Here is a 19,702-nt window from a genome sequence, read left to right as displayed (position 1 = left end):
TGGTTATTCGCAATCAGATTTATGGATAATTCGAGTCGTATATATAGGAATAATTACTGCTCGGGAATCGAAACCGACTCGCCTTGCGCGAGTATTTTTTTTTTTTTTTTTTATGTTTTTTTATGTTTTCTTGGACGCGACGATCGTGAATCGTGGAGCGATCAACATGTTTTTTTTTTTTTTTGTTTTTTTTTATAGTTTACAGGTATAATAAAGGTTCTTTTGTACGTTCGTAATATCCAGTCTCAACATTTACATGTTTTCGCTAGGCTAAAATGCGCGCCACTTAAATACGAATAAAAAGTACGTCAAAAAATTAGCGCCTCCTGTTCACGATGTGACTTGCGATGTAACATTTAGAATCCGACAACAATCGCTCTCTCGGTTTACATTACATACTCAAAGAAGATTTGTACGGCGAATATCTAATTTTATCGGTCAGATCTTACAGTAAAATTGAAAAAAGAAATTTTCTTCAGAAAAGAAAAGAGGACGGGAAAATACGTATGCGTGCGGAATATTTTTCAGTAACAGAAATAGAAAACTGTACGTGAGCTCGTTATCAAGTGGATTTTTAGCCCTTGTTCTCGAACATTTTCTTTCTCTCTCTCTCTCTTTCGCTGAACTCAAGAGTGACTCCGGTTTACAAAAATGTCTAATACTAAGCAGTAAGATATCGCACCAAACGCAAGGAATGAAAGAGAAGCTATCGCATCCCCCGACATATCTCTCTCTCTCTCTCTCTCTCTCTCTCTCTCTCTCTCTCTCGGGATAGAATTGATCGAATTGATCAAACGAAATGTCGAGGAATGCGATACGGCCGCCTCCCTTTCTCCGCAAATCTCCGTGTCTCCTCAAACCGTGTCAAAAAAATATATCGTTATATATCCTACATACAAGTGGGTATGAAAAATAAAAAATATTTTTTGGCCATTTTCCGTTTTATAACAATTTTTTTTCTCGGGACGCGTGGAAGAAGGGACCGTGACATAGGAGAGGGGGAGGAGGATTAGGTGATCGATTCGGAGGGAGAGGAATGTTTCGATTATTCAAGGATACGGGAAAATCGGTTTTAGAGAAGATCGTGAAAATGGGATGTGTCTTATATATGTTTGAGGAATGAAAGGACGATGTGGAAAGATGAGGAAGGAGAGGGGGTGGGGTGGGGTGAAAGGAAGGGAATAGGGTAAAATTTGGGGAGCACTATCGATCTACTCTTTTTACGATATAGGCACTATAGCTACTAGATAAATCTTATTTACATTCTGCAAGTGTTTTTTCCCTCTTACTATCCCACCTCTTCGATCGATATATATATATATATATATACTTATATATCGACTACGATTACAAGAATATGAAAAGTGCGATCAAAATCTGCTCGTGTCGAGTCGCCGCACACTCTTTTTTTTTTTTCGACAGAGATTGAAATCCGAAACTGAAGAGAGACCATCGAGCGACGCAAATAACTCGTGCTCGATAATATCTCTATAATTTGTTTTTCTTTCATAAAAAGGAAGATGCGCTCTCCTCTTCATAAAAAGATATGTGTCGATCGCTCGCGAATCTCGCGGCGGGAGGAAAAGACTCGACGAAGAGAGTGTGCGGGGTAGAAGATGACGAGAGGAACGGGATGCGATGTGTACCGTTTAAGATATATGACACGTGATCGTTTTCTTTTCATTCATTCTTCTCGCCCTTCATTTTCTCGGAAAAAAATTCTACGAAAAATTTGCTCATTCCCCTCTCGCATCGTGAATCCGTTCTTTCTCGCTCTATCTGAGCGCGACACGAACCAACTCTTTCTCTCTTACATCTTCCATCGTCATACCTGCTTCGCAAAGGACTTACAACACTCGCTCTGCTTATTACAGGGAAGAAAATGAGAATGATAGCGTTCGCATTTCGCGTGTATGTTGCTGACCGCTGCGCTATACCGAGCACTCATCAAAGATCATATATATGGTCCAGCAGCCACGGCGCGCGAAAAGCATTATCACAATTTCAATCTTCGATCGTTACATCATTCTTTTTTTTTTACTCTTACGATACGTGTGTGTGGGTGAACAAGTCTGTGAAAAAATTGATTCGCTTGTATCGAGATAAATGTGTGGAGAGATGTGTAAAAAAAGGATCAAAGTAAACAACAATCTGATACTCCGATCGGTATGACTCAGCGGTACCTTTATGCTATATAAACTTACGACAAAGGTGCTTTTTTTTCCTCTTAAAGGCTAGTAATTAGTTTCATTTTTCACACGTTTCTCCTCTCCTCGCAACAGTACACACGTACACGCACGCATACTTAGACACACGCACACATGCACATCTAATATATACCTCGCGCTTTATTATACTTAAACTCGTTACGCTTACAGATCTGCGTATTATGGCCATTTGTATATTTTTTTCTTTTCCTTTTATATTTTTTTCCTCACGCTCCTGCCACTCCGACATTTTTGCTCCACACACTTTTATATATACTCTCTTATATTTATATATATTACTTCTCTCCTCTTTCGTTTTGCTTTTCTTTTAAAAGAGCGCATTCACTTATGCATTCGAACCTATATATCGATACTTTACACGCACGCTCGATACAAGAAAAAATCTCTCATTTCGCGATAAAAAAAGATAATAAACAATTTTGGAGCTTTTCGAGCGTATGCTTAATTGCTTTGACGTGGATTGTGTATCGTATGGAACTTTGCGCAAGACAAAGTAGGAAAAAGACAAGCGGGAGAAATTAATTTTTTACGATAAATAATTTCTGACACGCTACGACTGATTAAGGAACAAAGTTTTTTTTTTTTTTTTTTTTTTTTTTGACCTTGCGCAAAGAGGCCGATAAATATATTATAATCTTCCGACACTTTCTCTTATATATAAGAGAGCCCGCATTGTATATATTGCTTTCCATACCTCTATATCATAGCTTTTCTATTTACACGGAGATTTTCATATATACATAAACAATATATATATATATATATACATATATATGTATATACACACACATACACATACATGTATATAAAATCCCATCTCTACGCGCGCGCGCGCTATAAACACTAATCTTTATCTTACCAGTACTTACAAAGTACAAAGAAGACAGAAGTTGACAAAAGCCGTACCCGCCTACAGCAAGCGAATGACTTTCTAAGAAAGTTTCCAATGATGCAATTATAATGTATAAACGGATATTACACGTTCGCAGCCCTCCGTCTCCTCTTTCTCTCAAAATTACAAGATATTCTGTTGCGAATGCTAATCGCGATCGCTGACATTACAATTGCGGAGGGACTGCGCGCTCTGTAAATCTTACAAATAGAGCTCTTTACATTTTCCCCCAGCTTCTCTCAAATTGTACGAGCGTATGTTTATGTAGAATAACGTACGCAGCGGTCTCTCCCAGCTGCCCTGAGTAAAATCGGTCCACCATCATTAGCAAGAAGTGAATGAGAGTAATTCTTTATTTCTTTTTTTTTTCTATATAAAATGCGCGATTAGGCAAAAGAAAAAAAAAAGTATCGACGATTTGTCTCTATACGAACCAAAGTAAAACTTCTTGTAACTTCTTTCATCGCGCAACTTTTTGCTTCGCGGACTCGTGCATAATTATTAGCAAAACGAAGCAAAACTTTAGAAGAACGCAAATAAATTTGTTTAGAAAAAAAAAAAATATATATATATAAAGCATTACCGTGGGTTGAACTGGCATTAAAACATTTTTAAGGTCGATAAAACTCTACGAAAAATATATGTAACATCATTATTATATCGATAAACGTGATTTAACAGAAATGCGAAATTGTATAGTTGAAGTTTGAGCGGCCATTCTCTCTTTTCATCCACTTCCGCGCATCCTTTGAATGTCGCTTTGAAATCTCGCGTTGACTTATGATCTATCGCGTTTCTATTAATCTATAATATGAGCAAACTATTATCTGCACCTGTGGGCTGAGACACGTTCACTCCGTTTATTCCGTTCGAGAATATATACATATATGTATACTGTATACACATATATATGTATACACACATATATGTATATGTATGTATATTATGGCTCGAATATACTTGAAACAATATCAAAAAAGCAGTAAAAGGAACATGTTTTTCGCCTTGCGTCAGTTGTGTTCGTCGATTTTTTTTGTATTTTTTTTTTGTTCTTTTTAACTGAAAGGGATTTCGCAAACAAATAAAAAAAAAAGAATATTTACGTAATAAAGCATTCGTGCGTTGGAGCAGCACACGAATTATCACGATTACGAGGGTCTTCTCACCTTTGCTCCTCTTTTTTTTTGTTAATCCGTCTACACGTAAACGCGCGTATTTGTATTTTATCGTACGTGTCTGATACGTAACGAAAGGATAATACGCGTCAGGGTCGACGCATCAATGCACTTCCGAATCATCCACGGGATGTTTTGCAATGTTGGACTCGTTTGCATATGAATGTTCGACATGATTAAAATATTTGAAAGTCGATTTTCCATCCGCGGATGATGACGATACAATTGTGTTAGATGCGCGTGTCGTGTAGATACTCTGTACAATATGTATAACAATATGTAACTGCGTGAGTAATTAGCAACACGCAACAGCAAAGATTACGCGACGTTTGATGAAATCAGATTTGGTTTAATTTCCAAGATTTGTTCGCGCGCCGAACGCAATGTCAAATTGCGACGTAATATTATCTTCATCTTTTTTTTTGTACCGATTATGATAAATATTTTCCTTACGTATCGCAAGGATATGCACACGCTTCGATGCACATTTGCAAAGCGCATATATTATAATTATTACAATCAAGATTTACAGTCTAAACAAAAATACCTATGTAAATCCCTTACTTTACATATTTTTATAGTTTTTATACATTACTTTAATAGTTATGCTATGCAATGTTATAACTGTAATATGTATCGCGCATTATTAATCAATTTGTTAATAGTCGACAAATGGAATTTTATCTTGGAAAGAAAAAATAATCTGGTTGTCATCAAACTGTTTGCAAAAAAAAAAAAAAAAAAAAATTAAAACAAGAAGCTTAAAGCTACTGAAAAGAAAGAAAAGATAACGGTGAGATAATTCTTTTCAATCATTTTTCCCGGCGAAAATACTTTTTATTCAATTATTATCGCTGTCGTCACTATCGTAAATGGATTGAGCCCGTTCTCGTTATATCCCGCGCAGAATCAGAGACTCGACTTACGCTATACGTTAGCTTCCTAAGCCATTGGAAAAAAGTATTGTACATCGTTCGCGTCCTCACGTAGCTACAAAGAGACAAGTGATACTGTAATGAGAAAGAGCGATCGGCGGTACTATTGCGACCTCTCAGCCACTCGGGGATGCGATTACCGCTTTGCCGGTCTGACGTTCGAGTAGATCGGAGCGTGCCTTCAAACGGCGCTGCATCAGACGACTCTCGGTCGGCGGTGACAGCCCGAACCAATTCTGCAGCGAGTCCTTGCATATGACGCGATTCTTACCGATGATCTTGGTGTCGTTCAGATCGACGCTGGAACGCACGGAACATGACTTTTGTCGCGTACCGTCGAACTCGCTGGAGGAATGCGCCGTCAAGTGCTTGCTGTTCTCGGACAGTTCGCTGCTCGAGTCGGACATGTGACCGTACGGATGATTGTCGTCGTCGGTAGACGACGTAGACAGTCTCGGTTCCCGGTTCTCCGTCAGCTCCTCGAGATTTAGAGAGAAATGCTGAAGTACCACACGATTCACAGCCATTGCGGACTCAGCGAACGCTGAGAGTTCTCTAGCGGAGTTGTTCCTCCTGCGAAAGCAAATTTAAGCGATTGAGAGAATGAGCGATTGGAGAATGAGAGATAAATTCAATTCTGGGAAACACACTTACCTTATGATATGAGGCGTGGTAAGTGATCGATCGCCAGTTTCGACGGAAGTCGGTCCGGGATTAATCCAGGGATGTTTCAAAATACTATCGGCGCTGAACCTCTGGTGTGCCTCCTTGACGAGCAAACCTCTGATCAAATCTTTCGCGTCCTCGGAGATGCATCTCCACTCCTTGTCGGGAAACTCATATCTGCCTTCCTGAATACTGGTGAACAGCAATTCCTGACAGGCCTGACAATTCTCCCCCCTGCCCCAGCCGCAATCGGTGCCGCAGTTGCCGTAGAAGGGCGGATAGCCGCAGAGCAGAATGTACATGATGACCCCGAGGCTCCAGAGATCGCAACGTTTGTCGTAGTAATTGGCCTCGCCGATGAAGGCCTCGACTACTTCTGGCGCCATAAACTCGGCGCTGCCCACCGGCGTCAAAAGTTGCGGCGTTGCCACAGGACTAGACAGCGAGTTGTTAAACTTGATACCTGATCCAAGATCAAAGTCGCATACCTTGATCGGCGTCAACTTGTCCGGATGCACGCACAAGAGGTTCTCGGGCTTGAGATCTCTATGAGCGATCCCTGAATACATATAATTGATCAATATACATATATTGTATTTCGTCCGACAATTCCTATCTTACTCATAACTCGTTAAATCGTTTCGTTATTCAAAATTACCTTTCTTATGAAGAAAGTCCAACGCGCTCGCAATCTCTTTCACGATTTGACTCGCTTCTCTCTCGGTGAAGTGAACCCGTTCCTGAATTCTGTTCAACAATTGGCCGCCGTTGATCTTCTCGAATACGAGGTAGAACTTCTCCTCGTCCTCGAAGAACTCGATCAGCTGTATGATGTTCGGGTGGCCCTGGCAATGGTGGAACGTCTCGACTTCTTTGAACACCCTGGCACGCGCGTGTCCGGGGATCTTGTCGATGATCTTGACGGCGTACTCGAGATCCGTGTACAAGGACGTACAGGTCTGGACAGAGGCATAAGCACCTTCCCCGAGAACTTCTCCGGTCAGCTTATACAGTTCTGCAATACAAAGTCATTTACATATTCATCGATCGGTTCTATAAAAAAGGGAGAAAATGAAAAAAAAAAGCGCTCTCGATGATTTAATTTTGTACATCCTACGCATTTTCACACATCTATTCCGGTATTGCGGCAATTTTTTTCACGTACACTCGGCGACGAGTTTCGCAACGCGTTCTCGAAAATCATTGGAACGAGAAACACTGCAACCTTTGATTCCGTGAATGTACCAATATACAATGGATTCACCGCGGTGAATCAATGCGATATTCATTTGGCGTGGTATTGCGCGTCGTTCTACGAGCACGCGATCGACGGCAATTATATATATACGTCGCACCACGTCGCATTGTCACTTTGACGAGAGAGAAAGAGAGAGAATTCAACATTGAATCGATCGGAAGCGTCGTCCACCGGAGACTCTTTTGCGACGGTCGGTTCTTTTTTTAACCCTTCCGTCAATGAACGGGTACCCGGATACTAAAGCAACATTAAATGTTAAAAATGTGTCGAAACTTTTCTCTGCCCGAAAACAAAAGGGCTTTGTATTCGGAAACCCTTTAAGGTATAACGGGAAAAAATATTCAATGTCCAGTTAGTGCAATGTGTTAAAAAAGTATTTGGTACCCGGGTACTCGTGCATTGACGAAAAGATGAAAAATGATGCGTTGAGAGAAGAGTTGAAACGACTCTTCAAATGCATCGTATAACTAGAAAATCTATCCTATCGGAGAGACGCGCAAAAGTCTGTCGCCAGCTGGAACGAGTTTCCACTCGACGTTGTAAAAAGAAGAAAAAGAAAAGGAAACAGGGAAAAAAAATTGATCGATCTTTTTTCGACTACGCCGCGTTCCAATCGTGATTACGCTCGAGAGGTCCAATTATCCCCGGATTCGCAGAGATAGGCCGCGTCTCTCTTGAACGCGCGACGCGCGTGACAGAGCGCGGTGTGTCCTGTGTTCCGACGGCCAGTCAATGTCAAGGTCGAGAGGGGGTGGCCGAGATCGGAGCGTGGAACTACGACGCACATACACCGAATTTCCCCTCTCTCTCTCGCTCTCTCGAAAGTCCGGAGCTGCCGCTATCGCGGCTCCTTTCCTCTCCTTCTCCTCCCGGACTCTCCGCACCTCTCGCTCATCCCCACCACCCTCTCCCCCTTCGTTCGAGTTTTACGCGCCTACGTTGCCGCGTCTCCGCGTCGCCCTCTTCGCTCCTCAGCCTCCTCCCGTACCGTACAACCATTTCTCGCTCCGATTATACGTCGTCAGGATACGCGCGCATGGCAGCGTCGCTAGCGCCTAGCAACCAGAAGCCGATAATATGCCTCCGCGAGTCTTTACGTCCTCTCTCTCTCTCTGCTCAATTTTAACGGCAGCGGAACGAATATGTATAGGCGTCGTATGCGAAAATTGCGCGCTGATCGTCGACAACCACCCACGCATGCGCGCGATCAATCGCTTTCCGCGATTTACCGAGACAGAGAAAATAATGTTACGGAAAAAAAAAAAAAAAAAAAAAAAAAAAAATCGAGCGTTCTTCGCGGTTTAATGACACCATTATTTGCCGCTAATAATATGGATCTTTGAGGGAAATTGAGCTTTGAAATAGCTCTTTAATGATCGACGATCCGCAGATAAAGAATATATAAATTTGTTAGACACAAAACTCTCTCTCTCTCTCTATCGACCTTATGAATAGTACATATATACTGTATAATTTCAGCGGGGGTTGGAAGTTTCTCGAACCAAGCCGGGGCTCTCGAATCGATCACGCGAAATATGACGCAATCGGCCGAGGAAATGTAAACTCGATCTGGTTGACATTCGACTCTTCAACATTAATATTTCTTAATAATTTAATATTTCATCAAACGACTGATATGTAGCGATTCTTTAAATCAAACAATAGATTTACAGTTAATTTTATAATGAACAGAATTAATTAAATTTATTATAACTTAAATTGTTTAGACTCTTTTACTCTTCAAACAACAATTCCAAGAATGCGCTTTTAATTTCAATATTTCCTTAATTACAATTGTTTATTTTTCACATACTTGTCTAAAGTTCTTAAACCATCATCTTTTTATCCTCGTTAATAGTAAATATAATCGATAAATTAAAAAACGGAATAATGGGTTGTTTGAAAAATTTTCTACTTTTCAAGATTCAATTATTTTGACAAACTGATTAAAGATTGATTAATTAATCCCTTTAATCATATACTCCGATATCAATAATTATAACTCCACGAATAATTAAGCGCGCGTATTACGAAATTGCATAAATTATTTACAATTAATTACAATCGCCGTGTCACGACTTGCAAATCATCCTCGCGCAGGGGAATCGAATAAATTGACAACACGCTCTCTCGTAAAGAGCGAAAAGCAACTCCGTGAAGCGAATTCGTGCGACTCTCCCCTTATTCCCTCCTCCTCCCGTGAGGCCGGGTATCGATCGTGCGAGCGACTCGGTGGCCGAATAACCGTATTTGCCAGCTGCGCAACTCGGATTAAATTCCGATCCCGCTCTGTTCTTTGCTATAAGAGACGCGTACATACAACCAGTTTAGAAACGCGAAGGTAGCGAATTATCGCGATCATCTCGCGAGTAAAACACGAGAATTTCTTCCCCGCATTTTTTAATTGCATTAAAATTTTCACGGATAAGAGAACAGCTGATCCCCCCCCTCTCTCTCTCTCTCTTGGCTGCTTCCCTGAGAATTCCTCGGTATTATTATCTCCGTGGCTGGTCCTTTGCGAGGGTCTAGTTTCTATTCTCTCGGGCCGGAGATGGGAAAGGGACGCGAATTTCCGGTGTTTATAAACACAAGCGGCGGGTCTCGCTCCTGGCTTGGCGTTCAAAATTCCAGGCCGCCTGCGCGATCGATTATCGCCGAGTTTCTCGAGTGTTCCGAACACTTGTCCAAGGTCATACGTACCTACGGAGGAGATACTACCGCAAAGTCACCGTTGCGCTACGCATATAGGGGATACGACGTGCGCATTACTTATTTGAGAATGGCCGTTCTTACAAGAGACATCCGTTCTCTCTTTTTCTTTCTCTCTTATCTATCTTGGGATTCGGACGACGGGGGAGCGCTAGAATTATTCCTTCTTCTCTCGTTCCTTTTTTTCTTGCTCGGCGATCTGTGCTTTACCTTGGAAGCAAGAGGAGACCACGGACGAGCCAGAACGTCTCTTCCTGCGCCTCTTGCGTCTCGCCTCCTCCTGACGAGCTTGCACCGCGCTTATGGACTCCCCGGTGGAAGCTACATCCCGGCAGGTGCCATCCCCTGAAAGACAAACGCTTATCGTTAGACTGAAATTCGATATATAATCAATCTCGCACTATTATGTAAATTTTATCCAATTTCTTTATTTTCTACATTTATGATTGTTAAATATTTCTACAATATTTTTAAACGGAAATATTTAATAAAGAAACAAATATTTAAAAATAAAACTTTCTCGCCATCAAATATTTCTATTTGAAAGTAGAAATATATAATAGTGAGAAATATATATAGAGATAATTTTATTTTCTGTACGGTATTTAATAAACTTGAACGAAAGTTCAGGGAGACGGTAAAACTTGAAATTTTCCATCAACTTTCTCACTCTGTAATTAATATAAATAGAGAACGCTCCACAATTTCTCGCGAGATAAATCCAATTTGAGGCAAACAATAAGAAAGGTTGAGGAAAGGCGTTCCTTTCTCAACGCGAATGTGCATCTCAACGATGTGTGTTTGAAGACGCAATGTTACGCAACACGGGTGTGTTTATTTTTGCGAACAAAGTAGCTCGCGGATTCGCCACACGTGACGGAGGCTTCGCGTTATCATCGTTTATTATGGCGAACTTATAGACATCGCGCGGCTCTTATTGTTTAGTCACATTTCCCCCTCGCGAGTTCCATCCCTCTTCCCTTCTCCCCCCTCTTGCCCGATAATTCCCTGATGTCAGATACAGACTGTTTAGAAGCGAACATCGCGTCATCCCGCGCAAGAGAGAGAGAGAGAAAAAGGACACGCAATAAAAATCAATTAGTCCATTGATAAGGCAAAAAAAAAAAAAAAAAGATGCTGGAACTATTACGAGAGAAAGCGATTATCGCGTCACGTAAGCAGGGGAACCTTGCACATTCATCGGGACGCCGCCTGTCTCTTTATGAATAACCATACTCTTATTGAGAAGAGAGGTTTAAAATAATGCTCTCGCGCGCGGAGGTTTATAATTATATCGCCCCAATAAACGTTGACGTGTCAGGTCGGCTATTTGCAACCGCTTGTCGTAGAATAACGCATTTTCGTTCGACATGTTTTCTGTGTTCTCGATTACGTAATTCATGCACGTGTCGAGTTATTTCGCGATAACTGAGGGAGGTCCACGTCGCGTCGGATCAAAGTAAAAAAGAATGATAAAAATAATGGAATAATAATTTAAAAAAAAAAAAAAAAGGAAGAAAGATATCGAAGATTGTCGTTTTATTTCTCCCATCGCGAATATAATTTCGGGGACTCTCCCAGATATTTTACGGGAACAGTATTTCCCTGCAGTAATGAAACACACGCGGGGGGGGAGGAGAATTTGCTTTTGTGGAAGGAGGCGCCTCGATTATATATAGAGGAGGCCGTACTTTTGTGCCCCGGGTTGTGGAAACCCACGTAATCGATTCAGCCGGGGTAAATGAAGATGGGAACAATTCCGGCGCAACAATGCCTTCTCGAAACCTCCGACGCGAGCTTTATCCGATACCTACCCGATAATCTTGGAATTCGAGCAAAGCGTGACAGAGTAATAAATTTTTTTTTGTTTTTTGGATCTTTCAAGCGCGGCCGTTTATCGAAAGCTCGAATAACTTGAAAATTCACCCTCGGAAAAAATCAAATTCGAAACGACGACCCTGTCGTCTAATACAGGCGCCAGGTATAGAGGTTCTGTCTCTTCGCACTTTCTAATTCAGCTGCTAAAAATGGGCGACTCTCGGTCGCCGATACCAGCCCGTCGTGCAGAGAGTTTGACGTTTCTCTCTCTAGTCTCTTTCTCTCGCTCTTTTGCGCTGGGAAAGTTCAATCGCGCGAAGGCGAGACCCGGGTAACCGGTACGCGATTCACAATCCTCGTTAACGGAGATATATACAGCGGATATTTACACGAGATGTGTATCTCGGAGGGAAAATCGCGCTGCAATCTACGAAATAAACACCTACGATATTTCCGCAACCATCACCGAGCGTTTGTAAGTATGTATTAAATATATTTGTGCTAGCCATAAAAACTTGTCGAATTAAATAGCATATGATCGAGCAAATATTAACTGTATTTATTAGAATAAAATCTTATCTAAGGCAAGTTTTTCCATTTCCGTTCCCGTTGAAGCTTTCGTCTCGAATTAATCCCCGGTTCGAGAAAGAAGGATAATTATATCTAAATAGTAAAGAAGGAGAAATGCATCTTTGGATGGAAAATGATCGAAATCCCAGAATAAAAAATTCCGTAACGTTATGTAGGTACATAATAACGAGGCGGAGCACAGTTTGTCGAGATAACGTCGGTGGCTAACTGCGGCGAGCAGTATTAATAACTCCGGTCTCTCGCAGCCGATGCGGAAAGAAGGATGCGTGCCGATTGTGTGGGCGGAGAGAGCCGCTGCACGATATGCAAACGCGGCGAAGAATAATAAAGTATACACCGCCGACACTCCTTCGAGAGCGGCCACACACTCGGGTCACTCGCTCGCTTACTCGCTCGCGTGGGTCGAGGAGAAATCAGAGCCGAATCGAGAACGAGTCTCCCAGCGCGTAACTGTAAGCCGGTCTCTCGACTCCTCTCTTATTGTCCGCGATAATCGCAATGACCGATTGCCGGAACGGCTCTCAGCTACGGTCAAGTTAAAGTATTTACATCAAAGGAGCAAGAGAGTGATAAAGAGCGAGAGAGAAAGAAAATAAAAAAGATGAAATTGCAACAAAAAGTCAGTCGATAATCGTGTCTATCATTCATTGATCATCGAGGGGATCGTTTATTGTCATTTGACATGTGTTCGAGACAATGGCTAACGGTTCGTCGAAGCGACTCGAAGGAGAGACTCGGGTTTCACGCGGATCCAAAAATAAACGTAACGACGACGACGATGATGATGATGATGTCCGTTCGTCTCCGAAAATTCCTCCCAAGAGTTCTCGGTATCCCTTTCTCTCCGGAAATATCCGAAATTTTTGACCAACAACTTCCTCTTCGACCGATCTCTTCGGGAGTCGTCAACTTTCGAGAAGCGCTGGCTCCTCGACTCCCCCGTCATCTTCATCATTCCGACGATTTTCGCGCGTCATCATGTAATTTCGGCGAATGTATTTTCGTGCGTCTCGCAAACGCGACGTCGTCGGTGTCGACGCCGCATGACGATTTGCAGCATGTCATATACACACATGTCATATATATATACAAACACACACGTACATCGAATCCACGAGAGTTCAATGACTGGCACAGAAAAGGAACGCCGCCATCTTACGCGAGATATACACACGCGATAATGTTTCATCCGCGCTGGTGATTACGCGAAAATCGTCACCGTATACGATTTCCTTTACGTTTTACATAAAAGCCGTAAATAACATTCTCGCGATTGAAATTTGAGACATTTATTTTCCCGGAAGACAAAGATAAGAATGCTAGAGAGGAGCCAAGATTCGTCGGAAAATATACTTGCGAGATATTTATTATATCTTAATTTTAACTCTATTTTTGTATTTTTATTTCATCGTACTTAATTTTATTTTTCTTTCTTCTCTGCTATTAATCTAATGTCTTTTTCTTCTCTTGAGGTGCAACGGGATTCCCCCGCGCGTATATTCTTCTAAATAAATAAATAGCAAATCATCAGTAATAGATTTATTTATTCTGGGTCATGATCTCCACTCGTGTCTTACAATGATCCAAAACCATCGAGCGTGCACGTAACGAGTGTCTTATTGTTAGCCTCGACCGAGGTTCGAGAGGAAGGTGGTGGACGACTGCTCGTAATAATGTATCATTAATAATTGTACATAAATTAAACGAACAAAGCGCGACGCTACACGGAACGTCGTCGCCCAATTAGAGGGTCAGGCGGAAAAGGGAGTATAATCACGCGACGTGCCGGAGCGTGACTTTCGGTTATTTCTTTTTTTCTTCTTTTTTTAGCCGTTATGGTTACGTGAGGCTGCGCATATGTGACGTGGAAATTTAGCCGCAATTAGTCCAGTCCCGATTTTTCCATCCCGACGAATAAACAATGCTCGAACGTTCGTCATTTTCCATCTGGTATAATCGTTAGAGATCCGAGGAAAAATAAAGACGGCTCGTAAAGATCTTACGAGAGAACTTTGCGAACTCGAAAATTCTGATTTTGATGAAACTTTGCATGGGAGAGGATAAATTAGATGAATTTTCAGGTGCTGTCAAAAAACGATTCTAAGGGGTGAAACTATATATAGAATGGCTTTTTGCTTTTCTCCATGTATCTCGAAAAGCATTCGAGATGTCAAAAAATGTTTTATACAAAAGTTTCGTTGTAAAAATACCTATTTAATTACATCAATAAAATTTTGAAAAAATAATTTTTGATCAAGTTTTTTAAATCTTAAAAAAATGACTTTTATTAGTAAGATATTTTTATCATGAAAACATTTTTCATAAAAATCAAAATTTTCAGGTTCGCGAGTTTCCTTGTTAGTTGCACTTTTGTACGCCACGTCATTCGGATCGTGATACCGTTGTGTGTCTTACATCGACCTTCCTATTCCTCTTATTATTCCTTTATAGAGATAGATATACACGTCTCTTTCTAATCAATAAATTTTTTTTATTCATCGTCTGACGAATATCTTTAGCCGTATTATTTCCCCTATCGACAGAGCGCTATTCTCGGTATTCCCAAAACAATCTCGCGTCTATCTCTGAAAGAGTAGCAACCTTAATCTAACTTTAGCGCGATCGAAACGGGATATACGCTTGACGGTGGCCGAGGAGAGGCTCTTTGTTCCTCGGATCGTGCGTGTTTCCCTTTAAAAGCGCGCCGAACCGACATGCGCGCCTGGGACCCTTTCTCTCCCTACGTTCTTTGTTGGATCGCCCTACAACCGACTCCCCTTCGCCTCTCTCTCTCTCTCTCTCCCTTTCGTGGATCCGCGTCGTGGCGCCGAAACTTCTCGAACCAGACCGCCCGGTGTATCCGACTACTAACCCACTTCGTTCTTCTTCCCCCCGCCTTCCCCTTGCTCTCTCACCCTTTGTCTCTCTTCCCCCCTTCCTGCCGAAAAAAATAATCCGGCGTGCGTCGCTCGGTAGCGACGTTGCAAAATCTCTAAACGCGTGTTTTATTTCTCTCGAAAAAAATGCCCTTTGAGTTTCGCGCTTCGAGGCGAATATTTTGCAAAAAAAAATCGCGCGTCGACGGGATTCCACGGGAATCAGCGAGATTCGATCCCGAGGCGAAATAATTTCGCCGACGCGAACAAAAAATGAAAAAAAGAATTCGAAAGGTATATATTTGTTCTGTCTTTTGCGCGAGATATCCTATTTCCTCGTCTCTAAATTTTTTTCCTTTTTGTTGGAAAATTTACCGATTACATATCTGTCAAGGAAAGACGTAGCTTCGATGGAGCTAAATAAGAGGAAGCTGAAGAAGTTGTGATTATTTTTTTTCGTTTTGTCATTTCATTTCGCGGACGTGACTTCGTTTTATTTACTTATTTACTACATACTACACAATCCATGTAAAGCGTTGCATAATTTAGTCGCGGCGCTAGGAATTTTTCCCCCTCTTTCCCCTCCTCACCCCTGAGTTTCCGCTTTTAGGAATAATGATGATATAGTTATAGTTGGCGATATAATTAGCGGTCGAGCCTCGCTCGATTGACACGCGATTAGAGGAGAACTCGGGATATGAAAGTGTGTTTATGTAAACACACACGAGAGAATGCGCGTATTTTTAGAGCGACTTTAGAATACTAGACTCTTTTTACTTGTGTTTTATTGCGACACAGCAAGCGAATTTTGAAGTTTAAAGTTTCTCGAAGCTTCGAGGCGAAATTATCATTCGCGATAAAAAAAAAACCGATACTACTCGTAATATATGCATATATGCAATAATACAGTCATCGAGGCACACCTAATCGGATATTAGTTTATCGCGTCACGATCTCCAGCTGCATGACGAAATTTATTTGCACGTTTACGCGAAACTCCGGAATTGCGTCGCCAAGAAAATCAATGAACGTGATTTCGCTTCGTGGTTGAATATTTTAATGACGTTCGCTTAATTTTCGTTACTTTTTGGAGCGAAAAAAAAGGAGGAGGAGAGGAGGGGAAGGAACATCTCATCGTTTAATCGCCGGTCGACACGCGAGTTTCGAGAAAGTTCTCTCCCTTCTTCTCTCGTCGATTCGTATTCATGACGCGATTTCCGCGACGAAAAGCGAATTGTTAAGCAAGACGAGCCACTTATCTAAGGTATTCTCATCGCGTCTCTTTTTCTTTCTATCGACGATGCTCGAGCGTGAAACTTTTAACCCTTCTGTTAATGTACAATTTCTCACCTTTTCATTAATCAATGTATGGGCACCCGGGTACAAACTACTACTTTTTTGACATATTACACTGCGACAATTTTTTTTATAGCATGGAACATATTTTAGAAAGTTTTCGAATACAAAAACCCTTTTTGCTTCGGGGAAGAAAAGTTCCGACGCATTTTTAAAATTGCTTTGGGTGCCCGAGTACTCGTTTCATTGACAGAAGAGTTAATCTTCCTCCTTTCTCTCTCTCTCTCTTCCTTCCTCTTTTTGTTTCGAGAACCTCACAACAATGAAAACGCAAATCGCGCACCCTTCCTCCCCCTGTTATACCGGGTCGTTACACATCGACCGGTGAAAATGGCCGCCGACTCCAGAGTTGGCCGGTTCGCAAACATCAATATACAACAAGGTATTTGGTAACTTTAGCGATAGATTATTATCCGGCGAGATCGCGAACCTTTTTTTTCTCTTCTCCACAAGAACATCGACGATACGGACTAAAAAAGAGCGAATAAAAAAACTTGGCTCTCCAAGATAACACAAAATCGTATACTCTTCGGTTAAAGTGTCAAATAAACTTTCTTTGATAACAATTAATCTGGGAGTAAGAGAGCGTTTAACTGTAGAGATGTAGAAAAAAATTGTGAAATACTGTCGCGAAAAAAATGAATGCTGAGAAGTGAAAAAACGGTTTGCAGAAAATCAAAGAACTGTCAAAATGATTCTTACCTCGTCCGACCTCCTGAGTGCCGTCCTCTCTCTCCTCCAGGATCTTCTCCACCATGTTTCCTCTTAGCGTACTCTTCGCTGTCGTCGAACGATCGTCCGGGAAAGCTCGGAGAATAATTCTGGTTCACTGATTCTCTCGAGAGAGATCTGTCCGAGCGATAGGTTCTCTGTGCTCTCGTAGTTCGCACCGGTGGCAATAATTATAAAAAAGAGTCAGTCGTATATACAAAAAAGCCTATCCACTAAGATACTGATATAATCTCGCTCTTCGGAGCGATCTCTCTCTCTCTCACTCTCGTCTTCGTCTCTCGTTTACTTCTCCCGAAGAAAGTCGATGTATATCAGCGTCGATATCACAGATATAAATAAATATATAAAGCCTATCTCTCTATATATCCCTCTCTTCCGCGCGGTTGTTCGTCCTCCCTTTTTTTTCGCGAACGACGATGACACGTCCACAGGTGCTGATGTGTTGTCGTTTTTGTTTTTCTTTTTTATAAATACTATCACAGACTTTGACACTGCACTTTCTCTCGGTCGGTCGTCCTCCGCGCTGATTTTCCTTCCTCTCTCTCTCTCTCTCTCTCTCTCTCTCTCTCTCTCTCTCTCTCTCTCTCTCTCTCTCTCTCTCTCTCTCTCTCTCTCTCTCTCTCTCTTCTCTCTCTTTCTCTCTCTGCTGATGTATCTTTCTCTCCTCGCTCGTAGCCAAGAAGCGGCCAAGCCTTTCCGCCGATGAGAGGCTAAGCTCGTTGTCAGCCTCTCGCCAGAAGCTTCTCCGCGACCTGCTCTCTACTGCTGCTGCTGCTGCTACCTCCTTCTCCTCTTCTTCTATCTTCCGCTCCTCCGCAGCTCCCACTCTGCTGAAGGTTTTTAACCGGATGTACCGGGTCTTTTCGCACGCGAAAATCCCGCGATGGTCGTTGTGGCTCCGTCGTCGCTATCGTACAGCCTCTCGCACGTAGCGGCAATCGGGCTCGGAAGCGCATTAAAAACCTTTCGTCTAACACATCTGGCCTCTCTTCCACATCACTGTCCCTCGCTGCTCGGCAGTTGGTTTCCGACTGAACCTCGACAAGATGGCCGCTCTGCTTACTAACACTCCGATCGCCCCACTCCCCTCAGCCGCCTTCCCCCACTCTCCCCCCGCCCCTCGCCGCGTCCGCGAAAGCGCGCTTCAGCCTCTCTCTCTTTCTCTCTCACTCTTGCTCTCTCGCCACCGTCGATCCGCGAATCACGGGGCTCCGTCGACGCCCTGCGAGTCACGTAGGCAACGTGGCTCTCAGATCGCGGCTCCAGTCGAGGAATGATGCAAATGACGACGCTTATTAACTCTGCGACATGACGCGATGCAATATGTTAATTGCAAATTGGAAATCGCCATTTTCGCCACTAACATAGATACACGTCGCGCGTTACTCGATACATGTTTTCGCGATGTATTCTCAGTCTATATAATAGTAATAGTATTTACGATGCTCTGCTCGAAAATGTTTCTTTGCTCGTCATCTCTAATTGTAGCGTTTTTTTTTCTAATAAACACTCGTTTCCGCGTCGAGTTTGTCGAATGTTATTATTGTTACAAGGCCTTCGATTTATCAATGTATATATATAATACCGAAGACGAAACGCAGATTATAAAATTCGTGTAGCAGGTAGCAGGTGTCATAACGAAGGTAGGGATAAATGATTCTCCCCCCTTCTCTCTTTCTCTCTCTCCGTCTAACAAATTCGGTGCGCGAATTCCAATCAGCGTCGCAATTATTATCTTCCATCCGATGATAAATTTGAGGAACAAGACACTAGCTTCGCATTCGCGTGTCAAATTTGACGGGAGACGACGATTTCGGATTTTGTCTTATAATCGAAAGTGATCCTCAAAAGCGATCTTGGCGCGATGAAGACGGGCACGAGTGAGAGTCGCTGATTCTCCGCTCGCCGGTTTCGACCGCGCCATTTTGCGCGTAATAATACGGAGCGGCGTTTTCTACGCCGTATACATACATATACACGCGTATATTCCCCATCGTCTGAAAAAAAAAGGGAAAGACGATCGCCTTCCCTCTCGCACGGGCGTCCTTTCTTCTCGCACCCGGCATTTACCTCTCCTCTCCTCTCTAACCCTTTGTTTTTCGTCGACGGTGCATTTTCGGGGATCTCGAAATCGAGAGATAAGGATGGCGAATGACCGATGCCGGCCGCGCTGCTGCGTCGCGGCCGCTCGCTTTTCGGCGGCGCAAGATGCGCGCGCATCGCGCTCTCCGGTCACGTACGCCGTGATCGACACGTATCACGCGGCCGCGGAGGGAGGGAGGAGGAGGACGAGCGCGGCGTCGTGGTGGGGGTGAGACGCGTAGAACAACCGAGCGAGCCAAATGGTGGGAGACGAGGGAGACAATCGGCCGCCTAGCGTCGCGTACGAGAATCCGAAAAATAATATACATATAAATTAAAAGAAGTAAAGATTTAGCTCTCCGGATTTTTTTAGAGTATCTAACA

General features: G+C 42.6%; 1 protein-coding gene across 1 annotated transcript; it reads right to left on the bottom strand.

The window, feature by feature from the left end:
• Nucleotides 1-2,785: 2,785 nt before the first annotated feature.
• On the bottom strand, nucleotides 2,786-18,294 carry LOC145938902 (MAP kinase-interacting serine/threonine-protein kinase 1). Its single transcript, XM_083042785.1, has 5 exons — nucleotides 17,207-18,294; nucleotides 10,074-10,208; nucleotides 6,555-6,911; nucleotides 5,885-6,455; nucleotides 2,786-5,803 (listed from the first exon to the last, which is right to left on the bottom strand). Exons 1-5 carry the CDS (start codon nucleotides 17,259-17,261, stop codon nucleotides 5,347-5,349), a joined length of 1,575 nt encoding a protein of 524 aa, XP_082898911.1. The 5' UTR covers nucleotides 17,262-18,294; the 3' UTR covers nucleotides 2,786-5,346.
• Nucleotides 18,295-19,702: the final 1,408 nt, after the last annotated feature.

The sequence above is a fragment of the Prenolepis imparis genome, unplaced genomic scaffold (genome assembly GCF_030444845.1).
Source record: "Prenolepis imparis isolate NDT839.2.m4 unplaced genomic scaffold, iyPreImpa1.0 SCAF_7, whole genome shotgun sequence".
In the NCBI taxonomy this organism is placed as follows: Eukaryota; Metazoa; Arthropoda; class Insecta; order Hymenoptera; family Formicidae; genus Prenolepis; species Prenolepis imparis.
The sequence above is the reverse complement of the archived record's forward strand: the minus strand, read 5'-3'. Positions and strand labels throughout refer to the sequence as shown.